The sequence below is a fragment of the Pyxicephalus adspersus genome, chromosome 4 (genome assembly GCF_032062135.1).
Source record: "Pyxicephalus adspersus chromosome 4, UCB_Pads_2.0, whole genome shotgun sequence".
NCBI lineage: Eukaryota > Metazoa > Chordata > Amphibia > Anura > Pyxicephalidae > Pyxicephalus > Pyxicephalus adspersus.
This window is the reverse complement of record NC_092861.1, coordinates 87,348,418-87,375,408: the sequence shown is the minus strand read 5'-3', so window position 1 is coordinate 87,375,408 and position 26,991 is coordinate 87,348,418. Positions and strand designations below refer to the sequence as shown.

The following is a 26,991-nucleotide window of genomic DNA, read 5'->3' as shown; positions in this document are numbered from 1 at the left end:
ACAGTAAATGCATCCTACTTCAGGTTTGACATATACTTAATATTGACCTAACTCAACACACATTACCATTAGCACTGACTTTCTAATAGCTTTGTCAATAAATCAATTAAATATAAGGCATTCTAGCATCAGAGTTAATGGTTCTCAGAAAAATGCTAACATGAATTGTCCAGCGTGATGGTTATGTTGTCAGTTGTACACAGGAGGGCAGCATTGGACAGTGAGATTTTGCTTTACTTTTAGTATTATATGTTCATATATAACATGACTTCTGTTAAAGATAGATGAACAAGTCTTCTGAAAATCCACTTTGACATCTACTTGTCATTATCTTTAATGATATCCGTTGGTTGCCAAAATGATTTGCATGAACTGTGTTCCTTTCATTTCCTGTGTGTGCCTTTAAAGTAAATCTTTTATCTTATAAAGTAGATTAATTTACAAAATAAATAAATGACTAAGAGGTTCAGTTATAGAATTTGCTGGTTACATTTTGTAATGGGGACAAACACACCCTAGCAAACCTATTTTTCCAAAAATGTAATTTTTCATGGTATTATAGCCTTCTTGAGCTATTCTTACAGTATAAACCACCTATATTATTGATCTCTTACCTGGTTACCACCTTGCTGCATTGACCGGCAGAGCTGACATTCAGAAAGGAGTCCTCTCCAGCCAGCCAGGGTGAGCATCCTACAACATTTGCAATAGGAACCCGCAGAGCCTGGTTAGGGGTTGTTGGGGAGTGCTTTGGGCCAAATGCTGGTCTAACATCATGATTGATATACTGATCATGAATGCCCTATTGTTTTATTAGGTTTACTTTAGATTCCATGTCATTTGATCTATTAGAAATGCCCTATAATGTAAGGCCATGATTACAGAGATACAAAAATCAAAGGGATTATATTTGATATTTATATGACGTTGGTTAAAGCAACTTGAAAGTTAAAAGCAAAATAATTACCTGTGGTCCTATTTAATCACCTTAGCAACTCTCAGTTAACTCTAATTAGTCCTAATTAATGCTTTCTACCCCTTAATACTTAGATATCATGTTGAAACCAAAAATTTTTTTCCAAAAATATAAAACTTTTTTTTTTGTTTGAATTTATGTGTGCTTGATTGTTTTTTAGTGACACGTTTAGGAAAAGCACACACATTTGATAAACCTTTATTTTTAAATACCTTTACAATGCTTTATAAAGAAAGAATATTTAGATGTCATTGTACACAAGAGAAAGAAGAGAAATATATAGTAAATTTTGAACTTTTTAAAACTTTTGATATGTCTAAAACATTGACACTGACTGGCACTGTTCAAACTATGAAAAAACATTTTTTTTTCATTTGAGTTTTCTGTCATTTGTCTCTCAATTGCATATAAATTAAAATAATAAATTATTGACAATAGGAAAATACTGTTATTTCCAGAAAAAACACTATACAATTTATACTTTGTTATCTAAAGTAGTTGTAAAGTTTCAAAAACATGCAGTTAGGTTGATTGGCTTCCCCCCACAATTGACCTTGAACTGTGTGTGTTAATGACATATGACTATGGTGGGGACATTAGATTGTGAGCTCCTTTGAGGGACAGCTAGTGACTGACTACAGAGTGTAAAGCGCTGCGTAATATGTTGGTGTTATATAAATACTGCATAATAATAAAGTTATTACTGAACAAATAGATCCTAAGGGGTGCAGGAACTGAATCAACTGAATCAAGTTATTAAACAAGCCTGTGTCCCCATATTGATTTTTTTATTTTTTAAATGCTTTTGAGCTGTTGGCCTGAAAGAATTAGGGATTCCCTCTTAGGGGAAATAAAATGTTACTATTTAGGCTTAGATCCACAATTTTGAATATTTGTATGAGCTTACATTCCCATTTCAAACTTTCATTTTGTTGCCTATTTATGCTGTAATTGTGGAATTTGTGTTATGGCTTCTATTGCAGTAAAGTGCAGCAAGAACAAGGAAAAAATGGTTCATTGATGGCTCCCTTCCTTTCCAGCTGCACAAACATTTCATCTTCTTTATTATATTCAGTCTCAGCCCAGTGTAACTCTGGGTCACTCCATTTGGAGCTTACACAGGGCTGCGGACTGCCCATACCCCCATGTCACAGCAGTGGGTACCAATCACTAAGCACCAATGACGTCAACATAGATGGAGACACATGCTCCTCCATACCTAGAAGAACAAGGTGGAGGCATACCAAAGGGGAGTGAGTGTGAACTGTTCAACAATCAAGGCAGCAGAGAATACATGCTGATTTTTTTTATGCCTGGGCATGGCACAGGGTTATTTTAACCCATCCCCCCTTAATATCAAAATAGTATGTTTAAATCCCTAATTTGTTTATATCCCATTCAAAGATGTATCAAATGCAAATGATCCAAAGTTCTACCAAAATCAGGATCAGTGGAAGGTTTGCCAGGCCTTCTTCAGTCCTCTGTTCCAACCCTGACAGGTAACATTCAGTAAGAATGAGGTTTGCAAGTAATTTGTATCTGGATAATGTATATAGTCAATGAAATATTAACACTTACCTGTCTCGAATGATGTTAATAGTATTTACTCCAAACGATGCACAAATCTGTATCACAGCTTGTCCCACACCACTGTTTGCTCCATTTTGAATGACAGTGTCACCTTGGAATGAATAGACAAGTAGGATTACATTGAGCATATACTGCAGATTGCCAATCCATAGTTTTGGAAGCTACATTAATTTACCTAATTTAGTAATTTTTTTCATTTTATAGCATATCCTTGACACATCCTACTGTATCTGTTAAGGAACAGAGCTGTCACTTTGCTGCATTTCTCCAAACATTTGAAAGTGACAAATACAGAGACAGCGGCATGCAAAGTATGCATTGACAAGCAGTGCATCGGCATTGGTAGGGTGTGGCTAAAACGATAGCTATCATACATATACCACTTGTTACTGCAGACCTTCTGTGCTCTGTTGTCTTAATGTGAAAAATTAGCTTCCCTTTATTAGGAAAATAAACAGTGTACCAAACAGTCCTAGGAAACTGTACTGCTGACATGTGATGCCTTTACTATCACTATGCAGTTGCCAGACTTGGCTTGTCCCCCATATTATAGGAACTGTGTTACCTGTTTCGGTACCTGTGTTGCTCTCCAGCACTCCCTCAGAAGTCCCTACTCACTTGTTCTTCTGATGTTCATTCTGGGAACTACCAATACACTTTGAGGTTAACAGTATCATGTAGAGGCAGGCAGCAGAATTACAACTAGTATTTGTTACTACTAGGTGATCTATGGCAGCCACTCTCAACTAGAGTTCCATAGAATCTCAAGGTTCCTCCAAAGATTGCTAGGGTTTCCTCAGCTGTGGCCGATTGACCTCTCATTTCATGATCCTTGCATAGTTTTGGTGCCAACAATAATTGGTAAAGCTGCATGACTCCAATGATGTTCTTAGGTGTCTATAAAAGTGGTATTCTAGCCTCAACTGTTCACCAATTTAGGAGTTTTTTTTCTTCTGCACCCTCCAAATATTATTTTCAGTAGGGGTTCCTTAAAATTATTTCAAGGGCTTCTCCTCCCCATCTCCTATTCCTAATAACATTTCAAAGTATCCTGTAATCAATAGAAAGTAAAAGAAATATTGTTACTGACAGCAGTCAGTAGTTAGAAGGTAATGAAAGTTATGCATTTACAAGATTTCTTTCGAGATCAAGGGGTATTGCTTGCAAACTACTTTAACTAAACATATTCAACTGTATATTTAACAGACAAAAAAGGAGAAAATAATGGATGTGTATTGTCCAATTTAAAAAAAAGTATATATAGTAGCCCAAATCAACATATTTCAGTTTAATTGAAACAAGAAACTAAAAATAATTTTCAGCTGACTGATATGGGTTATTGTACTTTGCTCATCGTTTCTAGATTAAGAGCTGTCTTATTAAAAAAAAAAGAAAACCTGAGGGGGCTTTGAAATGGAATTTTATTGATATTATAATAAGGACCCTAAAGGGAACCCATTAAAGCAGAACTATGGGAAGTGAATTGCTTTTAAACTTGAAAACTCCTGGGCTGTCATTCTTATCCCATCTGTGCTACTTAGAGAGCCACTAAAATGAAACATGCAAGATATGATATGCATATTACCTTACTAACCAGGAAAGGAAGGATAAAAATGACACCCCTGAAGCTGACGCTTCAAAAACAAGGAATTAAACAGCAAGTGATTGGTCTCTTTAAACAAAGATCTCCATACTTAGAATGTGTAGTACAATTGTATCGGTGGATTTTGAAATTGACACTTTGAAAAAAATCAACCATGTCTGAGATAACATTTTTATAGACAACAAATAAACAATTACATTATGGGTGTCCAAGTCCTGTTTTTAGGGACAAGGCCTGCACACATTTTATCATTGTCCAGAGAACAGTACATTTAGTAGGCTGTTGTTTACAAAGTGGCCAAAATAACTTTTTATGGAAATTCTGACCTGTATGTAGCTCTTGTGGACAAATTTAGACATTCATGCAAAGCCAAACCCCACCCAAACCTCTATTGTTAATAGAAATTGATTGAGAAATATTCTAAGTTTAAAATTTGGGAGAAATGTAGACATAACATGCCTGTTATTTGCCAACAACTGCAGTAAACAAGCAGCATGTGTGGGAGTGAAAAATAAAAGCTAGAATCATAGTTCTCCCCAGAAAGGTTTGGCTGGTTGCTTCGCCCGGCTGCAGTGCCTCCCCCGCCCACCTTCCATCTGCAGCTCTAATCCTCTGCACAGACCTCAGTGAGCGTGCTCTGTGCTCAGCTGTCATCTAGAGGATTGCTGCTGCCGGTGAGAGGTTCCACACACCTCAGCCTTGATGGGAGTGGCACACATACAGCCCCATCCCCATATCTGATAGTACGAGCTGGGATTTCTATTAATAAAAAAGGTTCTAAAATGCTTCTAAAATGTATCCGCCCTGGTGGGCGTGTACAATAACATCTTCAGCAGCAACTCTGATAGAAATCCCTGTGTACAAACCTTTATATCTCCTAAACCGTTTGTTGTAATGACTTGACAGTTTCAGGGTACACAGGGGACCCTCATAGCCTCTAGTAATCGAGACAGCAGCCCACTAGCTTTAAGGACATTCAAGATATGGGGGTAACAAATTTAAAAACTCATGAAAATACAACATTTGGGTTGCTGTTTCAAAAGCAGGTGCGCCTAGGAGTCCTAAATTGAAAATGCAAATTAGGGACTCCCGGGGCCACTTACATAGCAAGGGCATTGGGGTGGGGCCCCTAAGAGTATACCTACCTGTCACAAATCTTTAACTGCCAAACTACGCTACCCTGTCTGCTTCTCTTCTTTGAACCCCAATTTCTCTAGAGCGGCAGGGTGTATAAAAACAAAAATATAGGTGCAAGTGGGTGACACCTTTGGCTAACTCCCCCTATAATTTCATAACCATAACCAAAAAAAAAAACATAAAATGCCCATTAAATTAAATTAAATCATTAAATGCCCTGTCCTGTTACACATTTTTGCCCACTTCTAACACATGAACTCCAATTTCCTTGGAATGGGGGTTGTAAGAAACCAAAAACGTGTGGCATCACTATGGCATTATTAGAACATAAACTCTGCTCACTAAAACAAAATGGGGTTCAGGTACTGAAAGGGTACAGTCATGTTTACCAAAGAGGTGCGTTTTGATGGAGAGAATTTATTTATGTTGTGATGATACCATGGTGATGAAAGTTTGGGGGGTTGTTAGCCACAGGTGTCCCCTACTTGCACCTTTATTTTTATTCCCTGCACCTCTCTGTTCAAGAGAAATTGGGGTCCAAGGTAGAGAAGCAGACAGAGTAGCATAGTATGACAATTATAGTTCTGTGGATGGTAGGTTTAAGTTTAGGGGCCCCACCCCAATGCTTCTTACTATGTAAGTGGTCAATTTTCAATTTTGGGCTCTTAGACATACAGGTTGACAATCAAAAATTCGGCCATCGATAATCCGGATCCTTCAGTTTCCCGGCATGAATTTCGGATCACATATGATGTGTGATATACATGGGCTGCAGTACACTGTTTGGCCACTAATGTTTTGATGGCACTGTTCTGCAGAAACAGCTGTTAGGTCTTGCTTGCTACACTAAATACACCTTGAGACGTCCCTCCTGCCTGCTCCCTGGAACTGTGCCAGATGTCTGTGGTGCTGCGAAAGGAAGGCTGGCCTGTGTGTGGAGGTAAGAATAAAAAAATAATTCAGAATTTTCAAAAATCCAGCACTCCCCAGGTCCGGAGGTTGCCGGATTTTTGATTGTCAACCTGTACTCTATTTTGAAACAGCAACCCCATTGTTCAATTTTCACAAGTTTAAAACTTATAAATCCTATTTCTTGGAATTCTCTAAAGAAATTGGTTACTAGTAGCTATGAGGGTACCGTGTACCCTAAAAATGTAAAGTCATTAGGACCAACAGTTTAGGAGATCTGAAAGTTTGAACACAGCGAGTTGTTAGGCTGCAGAATATGACAAGCAGCTTTAACACACACAGCTATCACACTGCCGATGCATCATTACACACTGTGGATAATATTCACAGGCAGTTTTTTTTATATAGAATATGGGCAGTGATGGGGGGGGACCCTGGCTGTCCTGCCCTCATCTGCTATGACATGATGGGTGCTATTAAAGCATCACCACATTTTTAACATTATATGAAAGAGTGACTTTTCCTTTCATATAATCGAAAAATGTGCGTTAGTTTTGTTTTTACACTTTTTTGGGGGGAGGCCCTCTTCCCTTCAGTCTTTACTGCCATGGTGGTAAAACTGAAGGGGAAATCTGCAGTCTCCTGGCATATTTGTGTCACATATACCAAGAGGCTGTGGGCTGCTCCTTCTGTGCATGCATCTTTAGAGGCTTTCTAATAATGTAAAAAAAAAAGTGCTCAATCTCATGCATATGCAGTGCAAGGCGGCGCTGGACATTACAGTTGGCATCAGAAAAAAAGAGGGAAGCTGAGCCAGCGTGGGACAAATCTGATGTTAGGGTGAATTCACACTGTTAGTAAGATTGCATTTGCTGCATTTTCCCTTCCTCACGCCAGGAACCACTGCTGCTTAAAATACTGCTAGCTCTGAAAAAGCCCAGCATTTAGCGCCTGTTACCAATTCCAGGTGCCTAGCAGTTACCAGTAGTCACTTGGGAAGAGTAAATGGCCCAGTTTTTTGCTGCTAATGTGAACTAAGCCTCACTTGTTACACCACATTGATCACACTATTACACTACTACAAGGGATTACACTCAGAACGCTAGGCAGTTGGGTCACATTACACAGCACTGGACAGTTGGGGCATAATACATAAAATAAAAAACTGGACATACTAACAAGGCAGGCATTAGAAAGTTAGAACAAAGTATAAAGGGTAGGTAGAACACTTACACAATAATAGGGGTTACCTTATACCTATGGCAAAAACTACTGGGAACACTAAATTTGCTGTCTTGCCCAGTCCCCTTTTTGACCACCCGACTACAGCTTTCCCCCACCCAGCTAAAAAAAATTTCTGGGGAGAACACTGCAGAATATAAATGTGCAGTTATTTTTGTGTTGGAACGCTGAGAAAATTAATTCGCCAACACTCATATCAATTAACACTAATGTTTGTTTACTCAAAATTACCAAATTCTTAAGTTATTACTGGCTCTTAACACATTTTTTAATATCAGATAGGATACAATATCCGATTAGTGAATTAAAGCATTGTGGGGTCAGATATCTGTATATAGTAATTAAGAAAAAAAAACATAGATTACAATTTATCACTTATCCATTTTGGACCCTGTTTTCATCACTCTGATGTTGAAAGTTTATTTAGAAGACAAAATGTTACTGATCAAAATCAAAATAATAACACGCATGAGGACCCTCAATGCATTGTATAGAGAATCTAACTTGATTTCCAGAATTTTAGCTTAAATAAACTTTCAGTCTGGCTAAGTGCCATACAGAAGCTCCCAAACATAAACATTTGAGATATAAAGTAATTCACCTAATCTCACCTAATCACATATTGCACATTACAAGAAATTAAAGAAAACCCTAACTCTGGTTATCTTGGAACAAGTTATCAATTGACCGTCCTTCAACAAAAAAAAATTCCAAGGACCTGAAGAATGCAATTTGTTTTCTAGAAAAATTAATTCTAGCAAGTAACCCTGTATTACACTGGGGAACAATTTTGAACACATTTTTTGTTGACTTCAATTTTTAAGCTTATTTACACTAAAATACGTATGCTGATTCTGAAAGTGCAGTTAGTTTTCTTCTATGACGTGAGGGTTTTTCTCTACCGCTTATATGAATGCGATTACTGTAGCGTGGGCTTGTATAGGCTATTCATTTACATGCAAGACAGTGTGGTCAGAGGTTGTGCGCTGCTCTATGTGGTGAATAAGCAAAATTTTATTTTCTACTTACACACATATTTTATTTCTTTCAGATCATGTCTGGCTTTGCTGTTTCTCGTCATAAGTGCCTCAACAACCCTGATTCATTTTGTTATGTCTGTGGCAGTTTCACCATTCCCAGTCAAAGGGTGAACATTGGCACATTTGTGGAGCAAGCCTATTTGGCATATTTCAAAGTTAAATTTGGTGATCAAGATAAGTCTTGGGCCCCTCATAAGGTGTGCAAACAGTATGTCGAGGGTTTACAGATGTGGACAAAGGGAACATGTGATAGGATGCCATTTGGTATACCTATGGTTTGGAGAGAGCCAGGAGATCATTTCAGTGACTGTTACTTTTGTATAGTGAAAACTTCAGGATATAACAAGAAAAATTAATGTAACAGAGTATCCTACCATCGGCTATACGCCCTGTGGCTCATTCAGATGCCAGTTTTCAACCAGTATCGGTTTTTATTATACTACCCTCTCTTGAAGAACATGATTACGGTGATGACACATACAAAAATGATGAAGAGTTTGAAATTAAAAGGACTCTATTCGTAAGGAATTTGATTAATATGAATAGAGTGATTTGGGACTATTAAAAACTTCTAGCATCTAGTCTGCATGAGAAAAACTTCTCATGAGAAAAAAAGAAACAAAGGTATCGTACTTTCGAACCAGAGAAATTGCATTTCTGCAGTGCTTTAGAACTGACAGTGGCTTTTTGTATTGGCATACCATACCTGGTTTAATGGAGGAATTGGGAATTACAATCTATAACTCAACTGAATGCCACTATTCATCAATAGCTCAAAGCCGAGCTTAAAGTGTGTCCTCCTTCAAAATGGCAATATATTTAGGTCAGTCCCAATTGACCATTCAGTTGCTCTTTGGGAAGAATATGCAGACACAAAGAGAGTCTGATGAAGCAGTTCGTTAAAGCTTTGCCAACTGAAGGAGTTTGTTTCAAGTACCTAATTTCGGCATTTCCTAGCCTGTCATTTGAAAAAATAAAGGCCGTTAGGTTTAATGGTTCACAGATTGGGCAACTCATGAAAGATAAACATTTCATCAGGACAATGTCAGAAGTCGAAAAGAATGCTTGGTTATCATTCAAAACCATTGTCAAGGACTTTCTTGGAAACACACGAGCAAATAATTACACAGAAATTGTCCAGAAACTTTTGGAGAGCTACAAAATGCTTGGTTGCAATATAAGCATCAAGGTGCATTTTCTGCATAGCCATCTTTCTAAATTCCCGGAAAAGCTTGGTGCAGTCAGTGATGAGCAAGGTGAACGATTCCACCAAGATTTGAAGGTCATGGAAGGACGGTATCCGGGTAGATGGGATGTACATATGATGGCTGACTATTGTTGGAGCATCTGGCGGGACTGTCCTAACATTGAACACTCCAGGAAAAGCTATAGGCGTATAGTTATTATTATTATTATTATACAGTATTTATATAGCGCCATCATATTACGCAGCGCTGTACAGAGTCCATAGTTGTGTCACTAACTGTCCCTCAAAGGAGCTCACAATCTAATGTCCCTACTATAGTGATATGTCATTAATGTAGTCTAGGTCAATTTAGGGGGAAGCCAACAAGTTTTACCTTAATTGCTTACCAGAATATTATTAAATGTTTTACTGTGAAAAAAATGTCATAGAATAACAATAAAATCTTTGTATGAACAAAAGAAATTAAAATAAACAGTACATTCAAGTTATTATTTCATTATTTTTTCATTGTATGTAAAATTTGTATGCTTTTTGACAAATATGGAGGGTACCCTGTATCGTAAAAACTGGATGTGATAGCAAAAAACTGGGGTCATTTCTGGATTCACCACCCAAAAATTAGTTAAAAACAAGTGTAAGATCTAACTCAACAAAAAGTGTGTTCCCCAGTGTTATTATACAAAGAACCTGAACAGAATATAGATATCGTAGAAACATAAAATAATTTTTTTCTTTATCATTAAGCTTGCAGAAAGAATATAATTAAGGTGCAATTACATCTATCTTTATCTAGCACAGGCTTGTGGATGATATCTTGGAGATGGAGATCTGTGGGCTCATTTGGGTAGCAATGATATGATATTAATTAAGGCCTGAGAGGTGTTATTACTAATAAGAAACAGGTATAGAGTTTGTGTTAATAGGTATGGAGAGAGTTTGGTGGAGTTTAAAAATAAAGTGATAAAAAAGTAGTTGATTGACGATTGATTTCCTACCTAGGATAAGGTTGGATTTGATGTAGGTTAGAAATAACTAATGACTAATATTATTAGTTATATGTACATTTCATTTTTGTATGATAGGTAATCTACAAACACAAACCTTAATGTACACAAATCCTACACAAAAGTGTGCTGATGGAGCACATCTGTTTTTGTTAAGATAAGGTCTGGAGCTGTAAAATTTCTTCTTTATCTTCTTACTTATAAAATAAAACCAGAAATATGATGAAGTTATATGTAGATATTTTAGGGTAAATATGCTAAATACAGGACAGTATTGGATATTATATGATATAGGAGAGGAACACTGCAAAATATTGCATTGACCTTTATTGTACTAAAATACAAATACTTCCAATTTACAAGCAGGAATTAAGTGCGATACTACGTAGGGCATCCCAGAGGAATTCACGCAAATGTTGTTATAAACGTTACGATGAGTTCTGTCAAAAGGTATACGACATGGAGTAAATAGGAATGATCTGGACTGAATCCTAGCTCTTACATCTCAGGTAGTAACCTATATTATCCAACCACTTATAAACTTACAGTATTTTAGTGTTAAGAGGCTTATAAAAGCTGATATCAGGATTGATGCAATTTGATAACACATATTTTGTAGGGTTGCACAATATTTTATTAGGATAATAAAAAAATAATTGCACTGCAATTTATATATAGCTACTGGTTTTCTGCTTAAAAATTTTAATGTAACATTTCATACTTATGTTGTGCAAGTCTTTAACTACTCCTCTGCTATGAAAAAATCTTTTGATGTGAGTCAGAGATGCATAAAGGAGGGGTCTGTTTTAGAAATGTGTAACTCTCCACCATATGTGCTGTATTCATTTTTCTTGTGCTCCAGACAGGTGAATACAAATGTGACAGATGTGTGATAATGTCTCAGATGTGTGAGACAACACCAGCTGTGCAGGCATAGGGATTTTCAGAGGCATATTTATAAATATATCACTATCATGTTCATGTGTGTACATGGATACATAGTAAAAAATAGTTACTGGAAGCTTGTGCAATGAGGTACAGCTGACAATTGAAAATCTGACCATCGATGATCCGTTTCCTTCAGTTTCCCGGCATGAATTTCAGATCCCATTTTCAATACAGGGACTGCAGTACACTGTTTGGCCACTGATGTTTTGATGGCGCTGTTCTGCAGAAACAGCTGTTAAGTCTTGCTTACTACACTAAATACACCTTGAGATGTTCCTGCTGCCTGCTCCCTGGAACTGTGCCAGATGACCAGATGATGCGTGGAGGTAAGTATAACTTTCAAAAATCCAGGAATTTTCAAAAAAACGGTGCCCATGTTGCCAGATTTTTGAATGTCAACTGTATTGATTGGTGGGACTTTTTAGATTAGGTATACAGTATTATAAAGGTTCAGCAGGTTTAGCTGGTATATGTAACAGAACAGACATCCTTTCTTTCTTTTTCTATTCACAGTTCACGCTTTCTTTAACTACAAAGGTGTCCACCTTGTTCATTGAGTTGTGCTGACGTTGTATCCTACTTTGAAGAGGTAGACAGCACAGGGAAAGTTTTGTTTTTCTCTTACAGTCCATGCACACTGTTTCACTGTGTTGACATATGTTATCCCACACTTTAATGGGCAACCAACACACCAAAAAAAATGTAAAAAGTAATACAATGTTTCTCAGCCTGGGTTCCTCCAGAGGTTGCTCGGGCAATTTGTGCCTCTCATGTCAGTTTAAGTCACACCAATGATATTTTTGGCTGTTTGGACAGCAGTGTAAGAGGCATTCTTCCCAATGGACCACTCCAATATACTGTAAGCTGTGGATAAAATATTTGTAGAAGTGGTTTCCCAAAAACCTGAAAGTTATTTCAAAGGTCCCACCATGTTCAAACGTTTGAGAAAGACTGATATAATATATTAACAAACCTTAGTGTGTTACCACTCAATCTTTTGTGATACAACATACATTTTAGGATCTATAATTTATTTTTATATAGACACATTTAAATATCAGTCAGCCTGCTTAGGAGCTATGTTTACCTTACCAGGTCTCAAAGTAACAAAGTCCTTTAGCATCCTGTATGCAGTGCACGGGTTGACACTCAGAGTGGCTGCACTTATCACAGAGATATCATTAGCAACTGGAATCACTTCATTTGCCTTGCAGACTGCTTCAGTTCTCCATGTACCTGATAAGAAAAAAACATATCATTTTAATTATTATTAATTATTAATTAGTGAGTTTACATTTCTGTGTCCATTTAGAGTAAGCTTTCACTATTTTACTTCCAATGTTTATGGACAACCTAGATTGAGAACATTCCAAAAAAAAAACCGAAAGCATAGGTAGATATACAAACAAACTATTAGAATATAATTCAAATTACAACTCTATTTTCCTTGATTTTAACCTGTTAACCCTACCAGTAAAAAAAAAATAAAAAAAGATAATCGGAAATGGGCAATAAAGGGATGCACTGAATACATTATAGCTTACTTTATTTTACCTACCCACACACTTTCATATAGACTTGTAATACGTAATATGTCAACCAAAGTTGGAATATTTAGGTTTATCGGTATTATGTGTATCAAACTGCAGGATTGGGGTTGTTTTGTATTCTCAGAGCTCTCCTTGGTTCTATTGTGTCCCATAAAGGAGATTTGTGTGTTCTGGGGGAGTTTCTGTTTTTTTTTTGTATATAACAGCTCAGGCTCCAGCTGGAAAGTTTAGATTTCAGTTTGTTACCTTAATATGGTTTCCTAGCTGGCCAATGCATTGCAGAAAATATCCAATTGTGCAATTTAAATTTGGGGACCGATAATTTTCTTGTTTGTCAATTTTAAGGAAAAGAAAAATGCTGTCAGTTGACAACTTCTAACAGCTGCAACAACACTTTGTGTTACTGTGGTTCACCAGTGATCGCCTCTGCTATCATTGTTTCTTGCTCATAAAACTTGCATTTTTATTCCAGACATGGAAATTTTGTTAATAACAATCCCCACAACACAATGCATGGTAGGTGTCTTTCAAACCTTCATGTAAAAAAAATGTATAAATGCATTTATCCAATCTGAATTAGTTAGATTTAGGTCATTTTAATATGGATCCTTTCAGAATGGAGTCAGAATGGGTTTTGTTGGATGTCGGATTTTCATTGCTGTCTGTGACCCCATTAGGAAGATACCATATACAGTGAATAAGGTTTAAGCTTGGTCACATAGTGGGATTGACTCAAACTTTTGCTGTTCACTATTTCTGCAAACTAACTCAGAAAGCTTTTGATTGGCGTTTGTCAAGGGAGGTTTTTGGGTAAGGTGGAGTGTTTGGTCTTGAACATTCAAAGCATCTAGCATACGTATAAAAATGCACAAGTTAGAATTTATGAAGCCTAAGAGTAAACTATAAAGGCACATTTCAGTTTGAAGACAGTCATTGCTAAGTTCTCCATCTCAAAATTTTAGTTTACTGGCTCTTAAGATGGCATCCAATCGTTTTGCTCATCTGCAAACTTGTTTAAGTCCAGCGACATAGCTTATATAAAAGTCAGCGTGTCAATTAGAAATGAGCGAATTGAAGCTGACGAAGTGGAATTCGATCTGAATTTCCGGAAAAATTTGATTTGCTCCGAATTCGAATTTCCTCCCGATTCGTGGTAACGAATCGCAATTTTTTCTGAAATGGCGGCAGCACGTGTGAGGACTTTAGAGATTCCACTACGATCTCTGGGCACTACAGGGGATGAATAGGGACTTGTTCCCATTCATCACCTTTAGTGCCCTGTATTCTTAGATAGTGAAACTCTATCTAAGAATACATAGTGCAGCGCTGCAACAGCAATCGCTGTTGCCGTGCTGTGCTTCTGCTATGTATTCTTAGATAGAGTATCTAAGAATACAGGGCACTAAAGGGGATGAATGGGAACAAGTCCCTATTCATCCCCTGTAGTGCCCAGAGATTGTAGTAGAACTGCAGAGGTCATCTGCAGTTCAGTTTCAAAATATGACGTCACGTGGGAAACTGAACTGCAGTCCTCTGCAGTTCCACTACAATGTCCGGGAATTACAGGTGATGAATGGGGACACTGTAGTCCCCTGTATTCTTAGATAGAGAAACTCTATCTAAGAATACCTAGTAGAAGCACAGCACGGCAACAGCGATTGTCCCCATTCATCCCCTTTAGTGCCCTGTATTCTTAGATAGAGAAGCTCTATCTAAGAATACATAGTAGAAGTACTGACGGCAACCGCGAAATAGCCAAAATAACCGGAAATAGCCGTTTTTAACTCGATTTGCCGCAAATAAATTCAGATCGAAGCAAATATTTTCGAAAAAATTCGACGAACCGGCCGAATCAAATTTTTGAAAAATTCGCTCATCTTCAGTGTCAACAGAACAGCCAAGTAGTAAACATTTACTGACACTAGCAAGGGAAATTCTTCATTGCCCTGTTTTGGAGATTTTCTTTACAGTTTAAGAAGTAAAGTAATTTTACATAGGAACTCCACAATTCTACATCCCTTAAAGCAAAAAACTAATTGAATTTAGGAAATAATACTGTGGCTTGAAGCTTGTGCTTATATTGTTTACTGAGTGGTTAAGAGTTAGCTGTGTTTTTATTGATTTAGTATATAATTTGAACATTTTATTATCTGTTCTGAGTGATATTATATTCTTTCTGCTATCACTATGTCTTGGGGGTACACATATCCTACCAAGTTTAAGGAAAGGAAAGTACTGTATAGCAATGGTTTATTGAAAACATCTGCAGTGTACCAGATGAAAGATTTTACAGAAAATACGCTTCATAGTCTTTATACGTCAACTCTGTGATGGTTACTTTAGGAAAGTATTGATGACCGTATGCTGTCCTGAAATCGGTTGGTCGCGTATATTATGTTCCAGTAGATTGCCTAGCTATAGAGATGAGATACAGCTGTCTTTACCTGACAGCTGTGACACATTCATTTTGGATGTTCTTGAAAATGGATATCTTTTACTAAAAATACCATTGCTTAAGCAAAGTATATATATATATATATATATATATATATATAAATATATATATATATTCCCAATATATGTTGGTTGATATATATATTATGTCTGCAATTATTTCTACTATCATAATATCTAGACATATATTTGGCTTTTTGTTTTAAAATCAATTTGGCCTTGCAGGAACTATCATTTATAAAGAGAAAAGACAAAAAGCAAATGTAATTAAACATGCGAAATACAGTTATTTTAGCTTTACATTTATTAAGTTAACGTATTACAGTAAGTAAGCAAAGACCAGATTTGTGTCATTAAAACATTATGACCATTACAGTTTAGAGTGAAGCCGAAGGTTTCTTAAACAAACACCCTGCATGTGTTATTTAAATATTTAAAACCAATATAACCCAAGAAGTTTGGATTTGTGGCTACGAATAAGCAGCACGCTGCTGCAGAATTAAGACAGGACAAAACAGCAATAAGTGGAATTTCCACAGAAAGTGTCTTTTGATTTTAAGCTATGTAGTTATTTTCATGGAAATCTATAGCACATGTTCCTAGGTGGCATTGCAAAGGCTACAATATGCATACTATCCCTCCTTCTTCATGTACACTTTTGGATTATTTTACCCTCATTTTACGTGCATTTGCAGGTTAGGGGCATAGTCCTACACAGAAAAAATTAGCCAAGCCATTTCTGAAGCTCTGTAGAATATTGTTTATTCTAGCTCCGTGTATATTAGTCAAAAGCATTTTGAGGAGAGACATATAGTAGAAATGTTGGGTTATATTCTATGCTATGCGGTTTTATATCACAGGGAAGTTAAACATACTTTGATTATTACAACCTTGTGAGTGACCTATCTTTATTCATGCAAGTTGTTTCTCCTTGTTGCACATACTTTTGAGGTGAATTCTCCTTTACATATTGGATGATCTTTTGTATAGTCTGAAAATACTTCAGGGGATGATAAGGTAAGAGTTTTTACCAAATCTTCTTGACATCATATTCAAATTGGAGAAATCTTGTCTTTTTTAACCAGTTACCTGACAATTCAGAATTATCTTCATGACTCCCCCTAAATAAATACTAAAGGTGTCCAGCACTGCAAATTAAACTATTTAAAAGCCACTATCAAGGCCAAGAGAAAAGGAAGTCCTGTGAGGGAATTGGCACCTTTAATCAGATACAAATATGATATAGCCTTACAAAAAATGATATTCACAGCAAAAAAATTTACTTAAAATACAATTTAAATTGTGTTTTTTGCTTTCTTCAATGTGGCTGTAAGACAAAGACACAAATCTACAAGTACATTTATGACCATATATGCTTTATTTTCAGTGGTAAAATTACTGTTCCTTTGAGCAAGCACATTATTTACTTCAAAGCTTTGACCTGGACTGTATCAAACTGATAACACCACAATTTATCCATCCGGGCCCCAAAGAAAGGAATTTTATTATGATTAGCCTCCCAAATCACCCCAAAGGTTCCCGGTAACCAAGATTACAATTAGTTCATATAGATTGTTCAGACCAACAACATTGCTTTAGGAACCTACAAGCAAGCTATAGACCCTTCAGGCAATCAGAAAAGCTGTTCAGTCTCATCTAAAGATAGTCTCATCAGGAGCAAACAAAAGAAAGACAGTTTCATTGTGGACTATTGCTGCTTGAATTGTTAAAATCATCTGAAGGGCTTACAGTGATAGCCGAGTGCCTTGGAAGGGTATTGTACGATCCACTAGATGCATGTTTTCTTTCTCGACAGGATATAAAGGAGTTTCAACAAACTTTATTTCTCTCTACCGGATTGATCCAGTGCTGTTTAGTGCAGTTTCAGTCTGTATGCAGGGAAATTTGGTGTTAGTTTTAAACATTTATTTAGAAATTACTGATCCTTTGGGTTATTAGGAGCAGTCTAATCACATTTCTTTTATATGTACAAAGAGCATGGACACCAAAAAAAATGGCCACCTTGGTCCATAACTGCAGATACTTGCTCTAGTGGTGTAGATAGAATACCATTAGTGGTCAAGTGACCATCCTACTCTCAGGAAGAAACAATTTATTGCATACACAGCAAAACCACTGCTGACACTCAGCCAAAATAAGTCAGTAAATTGACTGCGCTGCCAACACTTTTTATTAATCACACACTGTCTAGTCTTTGAACTTACATCAGGTGGCAAACAAAAGGGCTAATAAGAGAGGGCTTTTGACTAGGCCACTCCCCCATAGTATAAAAGGGCTAACAGCCATATTGTCATTGTGCTACTAACACAATACAAAGGGTGCTACTAACACAATACATAGGGAGGGCTCAGTGTGGGTTTTTTTGGTGGGTCTGTTAAATTACACTTTACAAAATGCCATGTAGACAACAAAATGCTGAGGATCTTAGAGAATATGGGGAAGAGTAGAGAGAGGACGTATTATTCAACCTTTTGTCACGTCTTGGTGCTGTTAATCTCTGTTGCCTCTTTAGCACTCATCCTCATACACAATGGTAATAACCTGCATGTGTGGTTGCTTTTTACAGGCCTATTTCCTAATTTTATTTTGCTGGTTCCAATTGTTTTTCCCATAGGCTTTTTAAATTGGGGCCAACAGTGAAATGGCAATGTGCACCAGCACAACAGCTTATAGTTTCTTTTAAAGTGCTTAAAGTAATTTGTAGGCAGGAGTTTATGGGAGAGAGGGGCAAAGCATTTTAACCTATAACACAAGCAAAGATCTTTATATCAGTATTACCAGCTGCTATTTTCATGAAAGTTATTTCAAACTTAATACAAAAACACTTTTTAGATGTCGCCATCCTGTTAAAACTTTCATTAGATTTTGGAGGTTATGTGTACATCTAACAAATCACGCTTAAGGTATTTGATTGGTGGTTCTGGGATATATTTCTTGTGCGTCATTGTTTTTTTTTTTGCAGATCCCTAACCCAGGTGCACAACAGCTGACTATCCTATCCCATTTACACAATTATTTTAAAACAAACATTAGACATTGTTTGGTAATAATTAGGCAGCACAATTGACCTCCCCCTTCCCCCCCCCCCCCAAAAAAAAAGCCAGGTAAAGATTATCAGCATCAGGATATTCGTTTGATAGTTTATAATTTCCAGGTATATTATTCCAAAGAGTGTATTTTATTGGCAATGAACAGCCACCTGTGTCAATGTCCATTGTTATGCTAAGCCCATTACACTAAATGGGGCAGCACACTGAAAGGACAGAGTTGCATGCAGTAGTATGTTAAAACAAAGTGCACCGCAGGGCAAAGTATAAGTGCTTTCTATGCAATGTCTGATGTCCTCTGGGATTGCACACTATGTGCTCTATTTATAAACTGGGAATCTGACATTCTCTCCCTAATGAGAATCTTCAAGGTTTATGTGTTTCAGTGGCAGTAATCTATTCCCACCAGGGAATGTTTGAAGTAATGTCATTCTCTATTTTTAAATAGGGCCTTATGGGAAGTGCAGTAAACCACCCTACCACCGCACATGGTGGGAACGAGGCCTTATCTCACACCCACTAGTCAATTTTTTATGTACAACCTTGTTGTCCCTGCCTTCTTTTTTTTTGCTTCCCAGGCCTGGAATGGCCTTACCATTAATAAAAAAAAGAATAAAACATTTTACACTAACTATATGATATTACAGTAAATATTTGTCGGTCAACCCATTTATTTTACCATGCATTGTGTGCTCTAGGAGAAACAAAAGAGGTATTATATCACCAATCTCTGCCTCAACCAGCTCACTTTTTTTACTGTTTTATATGGATGTAGGCAAGGTAATTACCCACTCGTAATGTGAAAAAATAAAAACCTCTCCCAGAGTCTCTCCTCATAGTACAATGACATACAAGAAAGTAGAGGAGAAAGGGGTGATGGGGAAGGTGTCTCTCCTCCTTTCTAGGATCCCAGTTAACAGAATGGGAGGGGGTGCAGGGAGCTGCAATGTTATGTATTTGATACTCCCACTGCGTATTTGTCCAGAGAACAATTTTGTCTAAAACCATCTATTCACAGCCTTCTCTATTCTAGTAGAGAGGAAAAGTAAAGGAACAAACTTTGGGGGTTTCACCTAACAGCTCAGAATCTGCTGAAGATGCTGAAATCACATTTAGAATGGCAGTGCCCAACAGCAGGTACAGGGCTTGTGGGTGTCTATATGAGTGAGGTTATATATATATATATATATATATATATATATAAATAAATATATATATGTATCTATTTATTCACATTCATAAAATGTAATCAATTCATATAGAATATTATGGGAAGAGTAAAACAAAAATGGGCGTGTGAAAGGGTCTCTAAAATTTTCAGTACTTGAGATGTAAAAGCTGTGTTATATCTTTAGCAATCTTAAAGTTTCCTGGGCTAATAAAACATTTCTGTTGGATACCAAATATAACAAAAGCATAGGATGCATTTATTAGGAAAAAGGATCTTGAATATGATTGAACATATTCCAGTATGTGCCTCATGGTAAAAAATTACTAGTAATTCTGGACTGTGCTTTGAAGAATAAATATTGTCTGACATCTAATTCACACTGGAAACCTTTTGCTTGTATCTCAGGCAAGCAGGCATAGAATTGCATCACAGGCTTATTGGGATCAGTATGATTTGGGACACATTTCAGCTGGATCACTTTTATGTGACAGCAACTCAAACATCAATAATATAACTCTTGCTTTGCAGGCCTTTTATGCTTTTACCTGACTTTGTGGCAAAAAGGAACAAATAAAAAGCAACTGCAAGAAAGAAAAAACCTTTAAACTGCCCACACTATCTGCTGTATAATAACCTGTGTTTGTCATTGTATTTCTCTTTTCATTTTTAATAACCTGTGCCAAGTGAGGCTTAAAGTAATGAACTGATGTAAACAAGTTGAATTTTCTTTTAATAGGGGACGTTAGCCAACTATAATTCATTGATATTATAAACATATCAATAGGAAACAGTAACATACATTGAAGACTTTTGAGTTTGATTTGGTGAATGTATCTAGATCAATGTTCCTTGACCTTTTTTCATGGGGGAACCCTTGAAATATCTTTCAGATCCTAAGGAGCCCCTGCTATTATTACCATACCCTAAGCTCACAGTATATTAGTGTGATGGGCAATGGGAAGAATGCCTCTTACATTGCTGGCCAGTGGGAACAATATCACCCTTACTGATAGCAGAAAGTTTATCGGTGTCAATTTAACTGACTATAGAGTCACAAATTGCTAATTGCACATGGATCCCCTAGCAACCTCTGGAGGAACCCCATGGTTTCATGGAACCTTGTTTGACAAGCACTGATCCAGAAAGTAAGGACTGGTTGCTTTTTATTACATGTTGAGAACTTACATGTACTAGTAATCATGTCCTCTGATTGTTTCCAACTGAGTAAAATGGAGCCACACCCTTTACATCATCACTTGAAAGGAAGCCTGTTACCAATAAAGCAGACCGCTGTCACAATTGTGGTGGAAAACTACACATTTACCTGCACCAGGAGTAGAGCAAACTGTTTCTTTGTGCCCAGAACAACAAACCGCACTGTAGGACAATGTTTTTTCACAAGTTGCCCTTGCATTTGTAGTGGCAGTGCTGCTCTTCCTTAAGAGTAGGTAAAGCAACTGTGTGGCCACATGGTGCTCCAAGGAATCATTCCACAACCCTATTGAAACTATGTGCATACAAAGACTGGAATTTGGTTGAATGAAAGCTCTTGGGGATATCTAGGTTCTTGTTGTTTATAGTTAGTATTTATGTTTTAATGTTAGCATTATGTTTTAATGTTCCCATGAACGCCACTGATGCACCCATCAGCATTTTTTCTGATACTGACACTTGTACAGCTGATGAATTGCAGGCCATCACAGAAAAGAAAATCACACACAGATGGTGTCATGCCTGTCTCTATAACAACTTTATTTTAGAGTCAGATTTAGGCCCATTGACTCTATACAACTCTAATAATGTTATAATAGTTATGTTTGTAAAGTTTCATTCATATTTTGGACCAGTAGATATTCTGAAGCTAAATGAAGGTTTGACTTATTTGATTAGTGGAAACAAACAAGTATCCCACTAAACAGCCCTTACATATTCAGGTTTTGGTAGGCAGACTAAAGTGTCATTTGCTTTTCTATTGTTTTTTAGGGGGGCAATAGAACTGAACGTTTGCCATGTATAGCAGCTATAAATTATATATATACTGTACACAATATGTACAATAAACTACTTGGGTATATTTTAAAAGCAGATTTCCACCTGAAAGGAAATATGGCTTATATACATGGATATCAATCTTTGACCTTGATTCATCAAGCTGCAATATTATGTAGAGTGCTCTAAGATGCACTTAAGGCACTCTAAGTCAATATTTTATGTCAGTTTACCATGTCTTAATAATTTATGACCATTGTCTGTAAATGTTTCTTTCACAAAATAAATGTTCTATTTTTAAAATATCAAAATCAATATTATACTATATTTCTATAGAAAATATTCTGCCAACGTCCATGTATAAATCTGATCTGGGCATTATCCCATCCATTTCTACTTACTCTGACAGGTGAAAGAAATCCATGAAAATCAATTTTGAAGAAAGAGTTCCCCACGTTAAAGATGTCATTTTTTTATTCAGTGGAAGGCAACTGAAAAATGGACCTCAGAAACTCAGAGAAAAACTTGGAATAAGCTCCTTATCTGATGATCATCACAAGAAATTTTCCAATCTATGAGCATGGCTTGTAAATACTGGGATGTGTCTCAACTCCTACAGGTGATAATGAGTGGTTTAGGAATTGGAGGTGCTTGTTACTGCAAAAGTTGGACAATCTACTTGTAAGCCTTCTGATTTTTTTCTACACTGTGGAGCAGAGAAGAAGTTAAAAATATTGTATGTGCAGCTCATTTAAGGATGAGCAGATATCTCCCCAGCTATGGTTCTGAGAAAAATATTGGCACTTCTATTCAATCCTAATAAAAAAAATAACTCTAAGTTTGTACAGAGCATGGAATGGCTTGGTTTAAGTTTCATCAACTGTATAAGCATTTCACATCTGACTGAATGCAAATTATTTCTCGAAGAAGTTGAAAAAACAACAGGATAAAGGTCTCAATATGAGAGTTATTACAAAGAGGGCTCAAGGGAAATGGCAATTCAAAAGGGGAACCACTATAGCAACATAATCTGATATTTAGTTGTAGAAGGATTTTCATATCACTTTTATTAAAACTCACCAAAGCCACAGTCCACTGGAACCACCCATTGTCCTGGTTTTATTATTTCTACTTGACACCCAACTTTAACAACTTCTCCAACTCCTTCATTGCCGCCTACTGCTGGTAAGTGGGGTAAAATCCCATAATTTCCTGCAAAATGTCAACAATGATCAACTTTCAGCAAATAAACATCTTATGTCACTGTCACTGCTGTTTGATAAACATAATCACACAAATAAGAGGTTTAAACATGTGAGATGCTTACAAAGAATCAGACTCCCTATAAATAATTAAGTTTCTGTCTGTTATTATTTTAGATTAGCACTTAGAAGTCTAGTAAATACATACCTTGTATCATGTTAATATCTGCAGGATTGATTGGAGCTGCCAGCATCCTAACATGGATATCATCACGGTCAATTTGAGGAATAGGAATACGTTCTAGCCTGTGGATGAAATAATCATTGTATCATTATTTATCATTAGATTTTTTAACCTCCTGGGTGGTTCATTTCTGTCCAGTTTTAAATGTCTAAAAGTGGTACATTGTTTTTCATGGAAATTTATTTTACAGTACAATCTAATAGTATGAGTAAAATAAAACACAAAATCATGTCAAAATATTAAATTAAATAAATAAAATAACAAAAAGTAATTTTTTTAAAATTTTTTTTAAATAAATATTTTACTCATACTATCATATTTTATTGTAAAATAAATGTTCATGACAGCCAATGTACTGATTTAGATAAATCTACTGTATTGCATTCAATACATTTGGTTTGTATTGAATGCAATACAAATAGATTTGAATTTCCTGCCCCGCCCCGAACCAAACGTCCGCACGCACCAAGGTCACCGTGCAGATGAAGAAAGATGACGGGCATCAAAGAGAAGGACGCCAGCGGCTCAGGTAGGACTGTATTTACTATCTTTTCCCATAGGTTTACCTACCCGCTGGGGAGGTTAAAGACCTAACTCAAATTGAGTTGAATGGCAGGTCAAATCACCCAAATTTCATCTGGTTGGACTTAATGTTACCACAATGGGTCTTATCTATTAAATCTGGTGATCACCCCAATTCCCCCATGATAGTTTATCTTCTCTAGACTTGGAGAGCTTTAATAAATTAGGCCCAATTTATTGGTAATGATGGACTTTAAATAAAAAAATATATTTTCAATGCAGTTTGTTTGTGATATAAATTTATCTAGTGGAAACAAGACCTAAACGTGATTGTCTACCTAGGCTAAATCTGCTTAAAATAAAGAAGTTTGAAGTATACATATAATGAGAGAATTTCAGGGGCTGCAATTTCTGACCTATATCTAAGATATTATTTGCCTGGCTGTTTCTCGCATCAGTGTCGGTTAAGTTACTAACCCTGAACAAGCTTGCAAATTAGAAAGTCAAAACTCCTGATCCCTATACTTGTTACAGACCAGTGCCTCAGAAAGTACTAAAACCATTGATTTGGTGGTAAATTCAAGATGCTGAATTTGTGAGTTACATACAAATATAATTTTCAACAACTGTTCAGCAACAAATTATGTTGCGTATGTTGTTGATGTTAAAGTGGACCCATCATTACATTAACAACATTATGTAAAAGGGTTGCTATGCCTTTTATATTATGGAAAAAAATATTTTGTAGCTTTTTGTCCCTTCTGCTTCTACCATGGTGGTAAAGACTGAAGAGGAAACCTAAAGCCTCCTGTGACACTTACTTCACATATCCCAGGAGGCTGTGGGCTGCTCCTTCTGCATGCCGGACATTGGGACTGCATGCTCAGGGACTTTCTTATAATGTAAAAAAAAACAAGAAACACTCAATCTCACGCATATGCAGTGAGGTTAGTGCTTAGTTTTTTACTTTTGGAGCAAAACACATCACCTGATCTCGCATCTCTACAGTGCAAGATCAGGAGACATCAGGAAGATGGCGGCTTTGGAAGGAACGGCAAGCCCTAGAAAAAGGAAGGAAGACAAGGGGGGCACAGTGTGTACATGGATTGAGGGCTTTTTAGTAAGTAAGCGTGAAGTCCTAAATTTCACCTAGGTGAGTGGTTCATGTTGAGCCATAACATGATCTTTAAAATACAATATCATAATATTTATAATAAAAGATAAGATAATTAAGCAGCGAATCTAACAAACTAGCACACATTCTATGGTGAATACTCAATCATTAAAACTAAATTGCCATTGACAACACTAGCACCTGGTACATTTTCTGCAAGAGAATGTTACTGAATGGCATATTTTTCATAAATAGACCCCGAAATGTTTTTGTTGCCTGAGTAAGCCATTAAAATGATACTTTTGATTTTCCCTCATGGTGCCTATTAATATGAAATTATTGCTAAGGGTTTTAAAGGGTAAATTCCTGTACTATGTAATAGTCTTTTTAATGACCAAATAGACATGGATGGGGATAGAGGTACACTTTGGTGTAAATTATCCAATGAATTTCAGTTGAACTTGTCTAAAGTTTAGGAGCTGGCTGATTGACAACAATGCACCACCTTTGTGGATGATATTACAGAAGATTATGTACAAATGTTTATTTGTAATACAATACCAAACTTATAAAAGTGTAAGAATATGTATTCCCCAAAAATACACTGCACTTCCTCTTTAAAAATGGTTCTTCTTTTAAGATCCATTCAATTTTGAGGTGCTATATAATCAAGATGAAAAATATAAGTGAATATTGTATTTGATTTGCCATCTGATATTTATGACAATATTAAAATATCACTATTAAATAAAATTCTTGCAGTGACCTACATTTTGCATAGTATATTGAAGGACATGAGAACTTAAAGCCTAAGATGCAAATGTGGTAAAAAGAGATGAAAAATGCATGTGCAGAACGATATTCAGAGAATGAGATACCTGACAGCAAATATATTTTAGCAGAGAAATTGGATGGATGTATTGAAAGTGCAGTTCTTGCACAAAGTAAAAGCAGAATCACTGACACAGTACAGCCTGACAAGCTGAAAAATAAGTAATGAGGGAGCAATCAGTTATCAAGCTCAGAAAAAATAGTCATTAGTTAGGAAAATGAGAAGATTAATGACATGATATACCAAGGAGTCACAAAGACAAAATCACACATGAAATAAAAAGAAATACTTGGTTTAGGCTTTTTGTACCTTGTATGTATTTCCTTTTCATTATAGGCAAATGAGTGTAGCAATACTTCTTGGGTTTTCTACCAGTAATGGTCTTCTTTGATATATACTATAATAGATACCCGTATACTAAATATAAATTCATATAAAAGTTTTTTGTAAAATTTTTTTTGCTGACCGACATTAGTCAAAGTACATACACATGTACTTTAAATATTGCAACATAGTTTTTGTACCATTTTGACCTAAGTATTTTATTGTGTCTTTTAAAGGGGAGCTCTGAGTTAGAAAACGTTTACATACAAGTGTCAAATGTAATTTTACCTTAAGTGTGCTTTATGTGTTTTTTTCCCAGAGATATGCAGGAATACTAAGCCTCCTGTACTAAGACTAGTCACTGCTGTGCACTGCATCTGTCCTCCTATAGTTGTTAGCTGTCAGTCTGTACAGAATGACCCTGTGGGTTCCCTCTTACACCTCCGCTTTCTGCACAGGCTATGTAAGGTCCAGTGTTGATGGTACTTTTACTTCTCCAGGGTAATAATAATAAAAGTGTCAACAAAGTTTATATACATCTTTGATGGATATTGAAGAATATATAAATCATTTTTTTGTTGTCCAAAACACTATTTAGTTTAGGGTGTTGGAAAACAGTATTTTCTAGCTAGTTTCCTATTTCTTTAAGGAATTCAAAAAGGAATGAAGAATATCCTAAATCCACATTTATGGCCATGATAGGGTATTTTTGTTCAATGTTCTGAGACCAGAGAATAAGAAGAGATGATTTTATTGGTGTGCTTCTGTCCCTTTCAGATTTTAAACAAACATATATCCTTAGGGGAAAAAAAAAGTTGTTAATAATGACCTGATTGTCACTCATCTGACCTCAGTTTCATACTAA

The 26,991-nt window shown here is 36.3% G+C and overlaps 1 protein-coding gene across 2 annotated transcripts in view; it reads right to left on the bottom strand.

Annotated features, from left to right (window-relative positions):
* Positions 1 to 26,991, bottom strand: part of LOC140328939 (enoyl-[acyl-carrier-protein] reductase, mitochondrial-like) — a 43,382-nt gene that overhangs the window by 12,524 nt on the left and 3,867 nt on the right. Inside the window, exons 2-5 of one of the 2 annotated variants that reach the window (XM_072408883.1) lie at positions 23,299 to 23,396; positions 22,969 to 23,100; positions 12,749 to 12,892; positions 2,555 to 2,657 (exon numbers count right to left, since the gene is read on the bottom strand). In XM_072408883.1, the coding sequence (XP_072264984.1) occupies positions 2,555 to 2,657; positions 12,749 to 12,892; positions 22,969 to 23,100; positions 23,299 to 23,396 (477 nt within the window). The remainder of the gene's footprint in view (positions 1 to 2,554; positions 2,658 to 12,748; positions 12,893 to 22,968; positions 23,101 to 23,298; positions 23,397 to 26,991) is intronic. The other variant, XM_072408884.1, reaches the window with a different exon arrangement.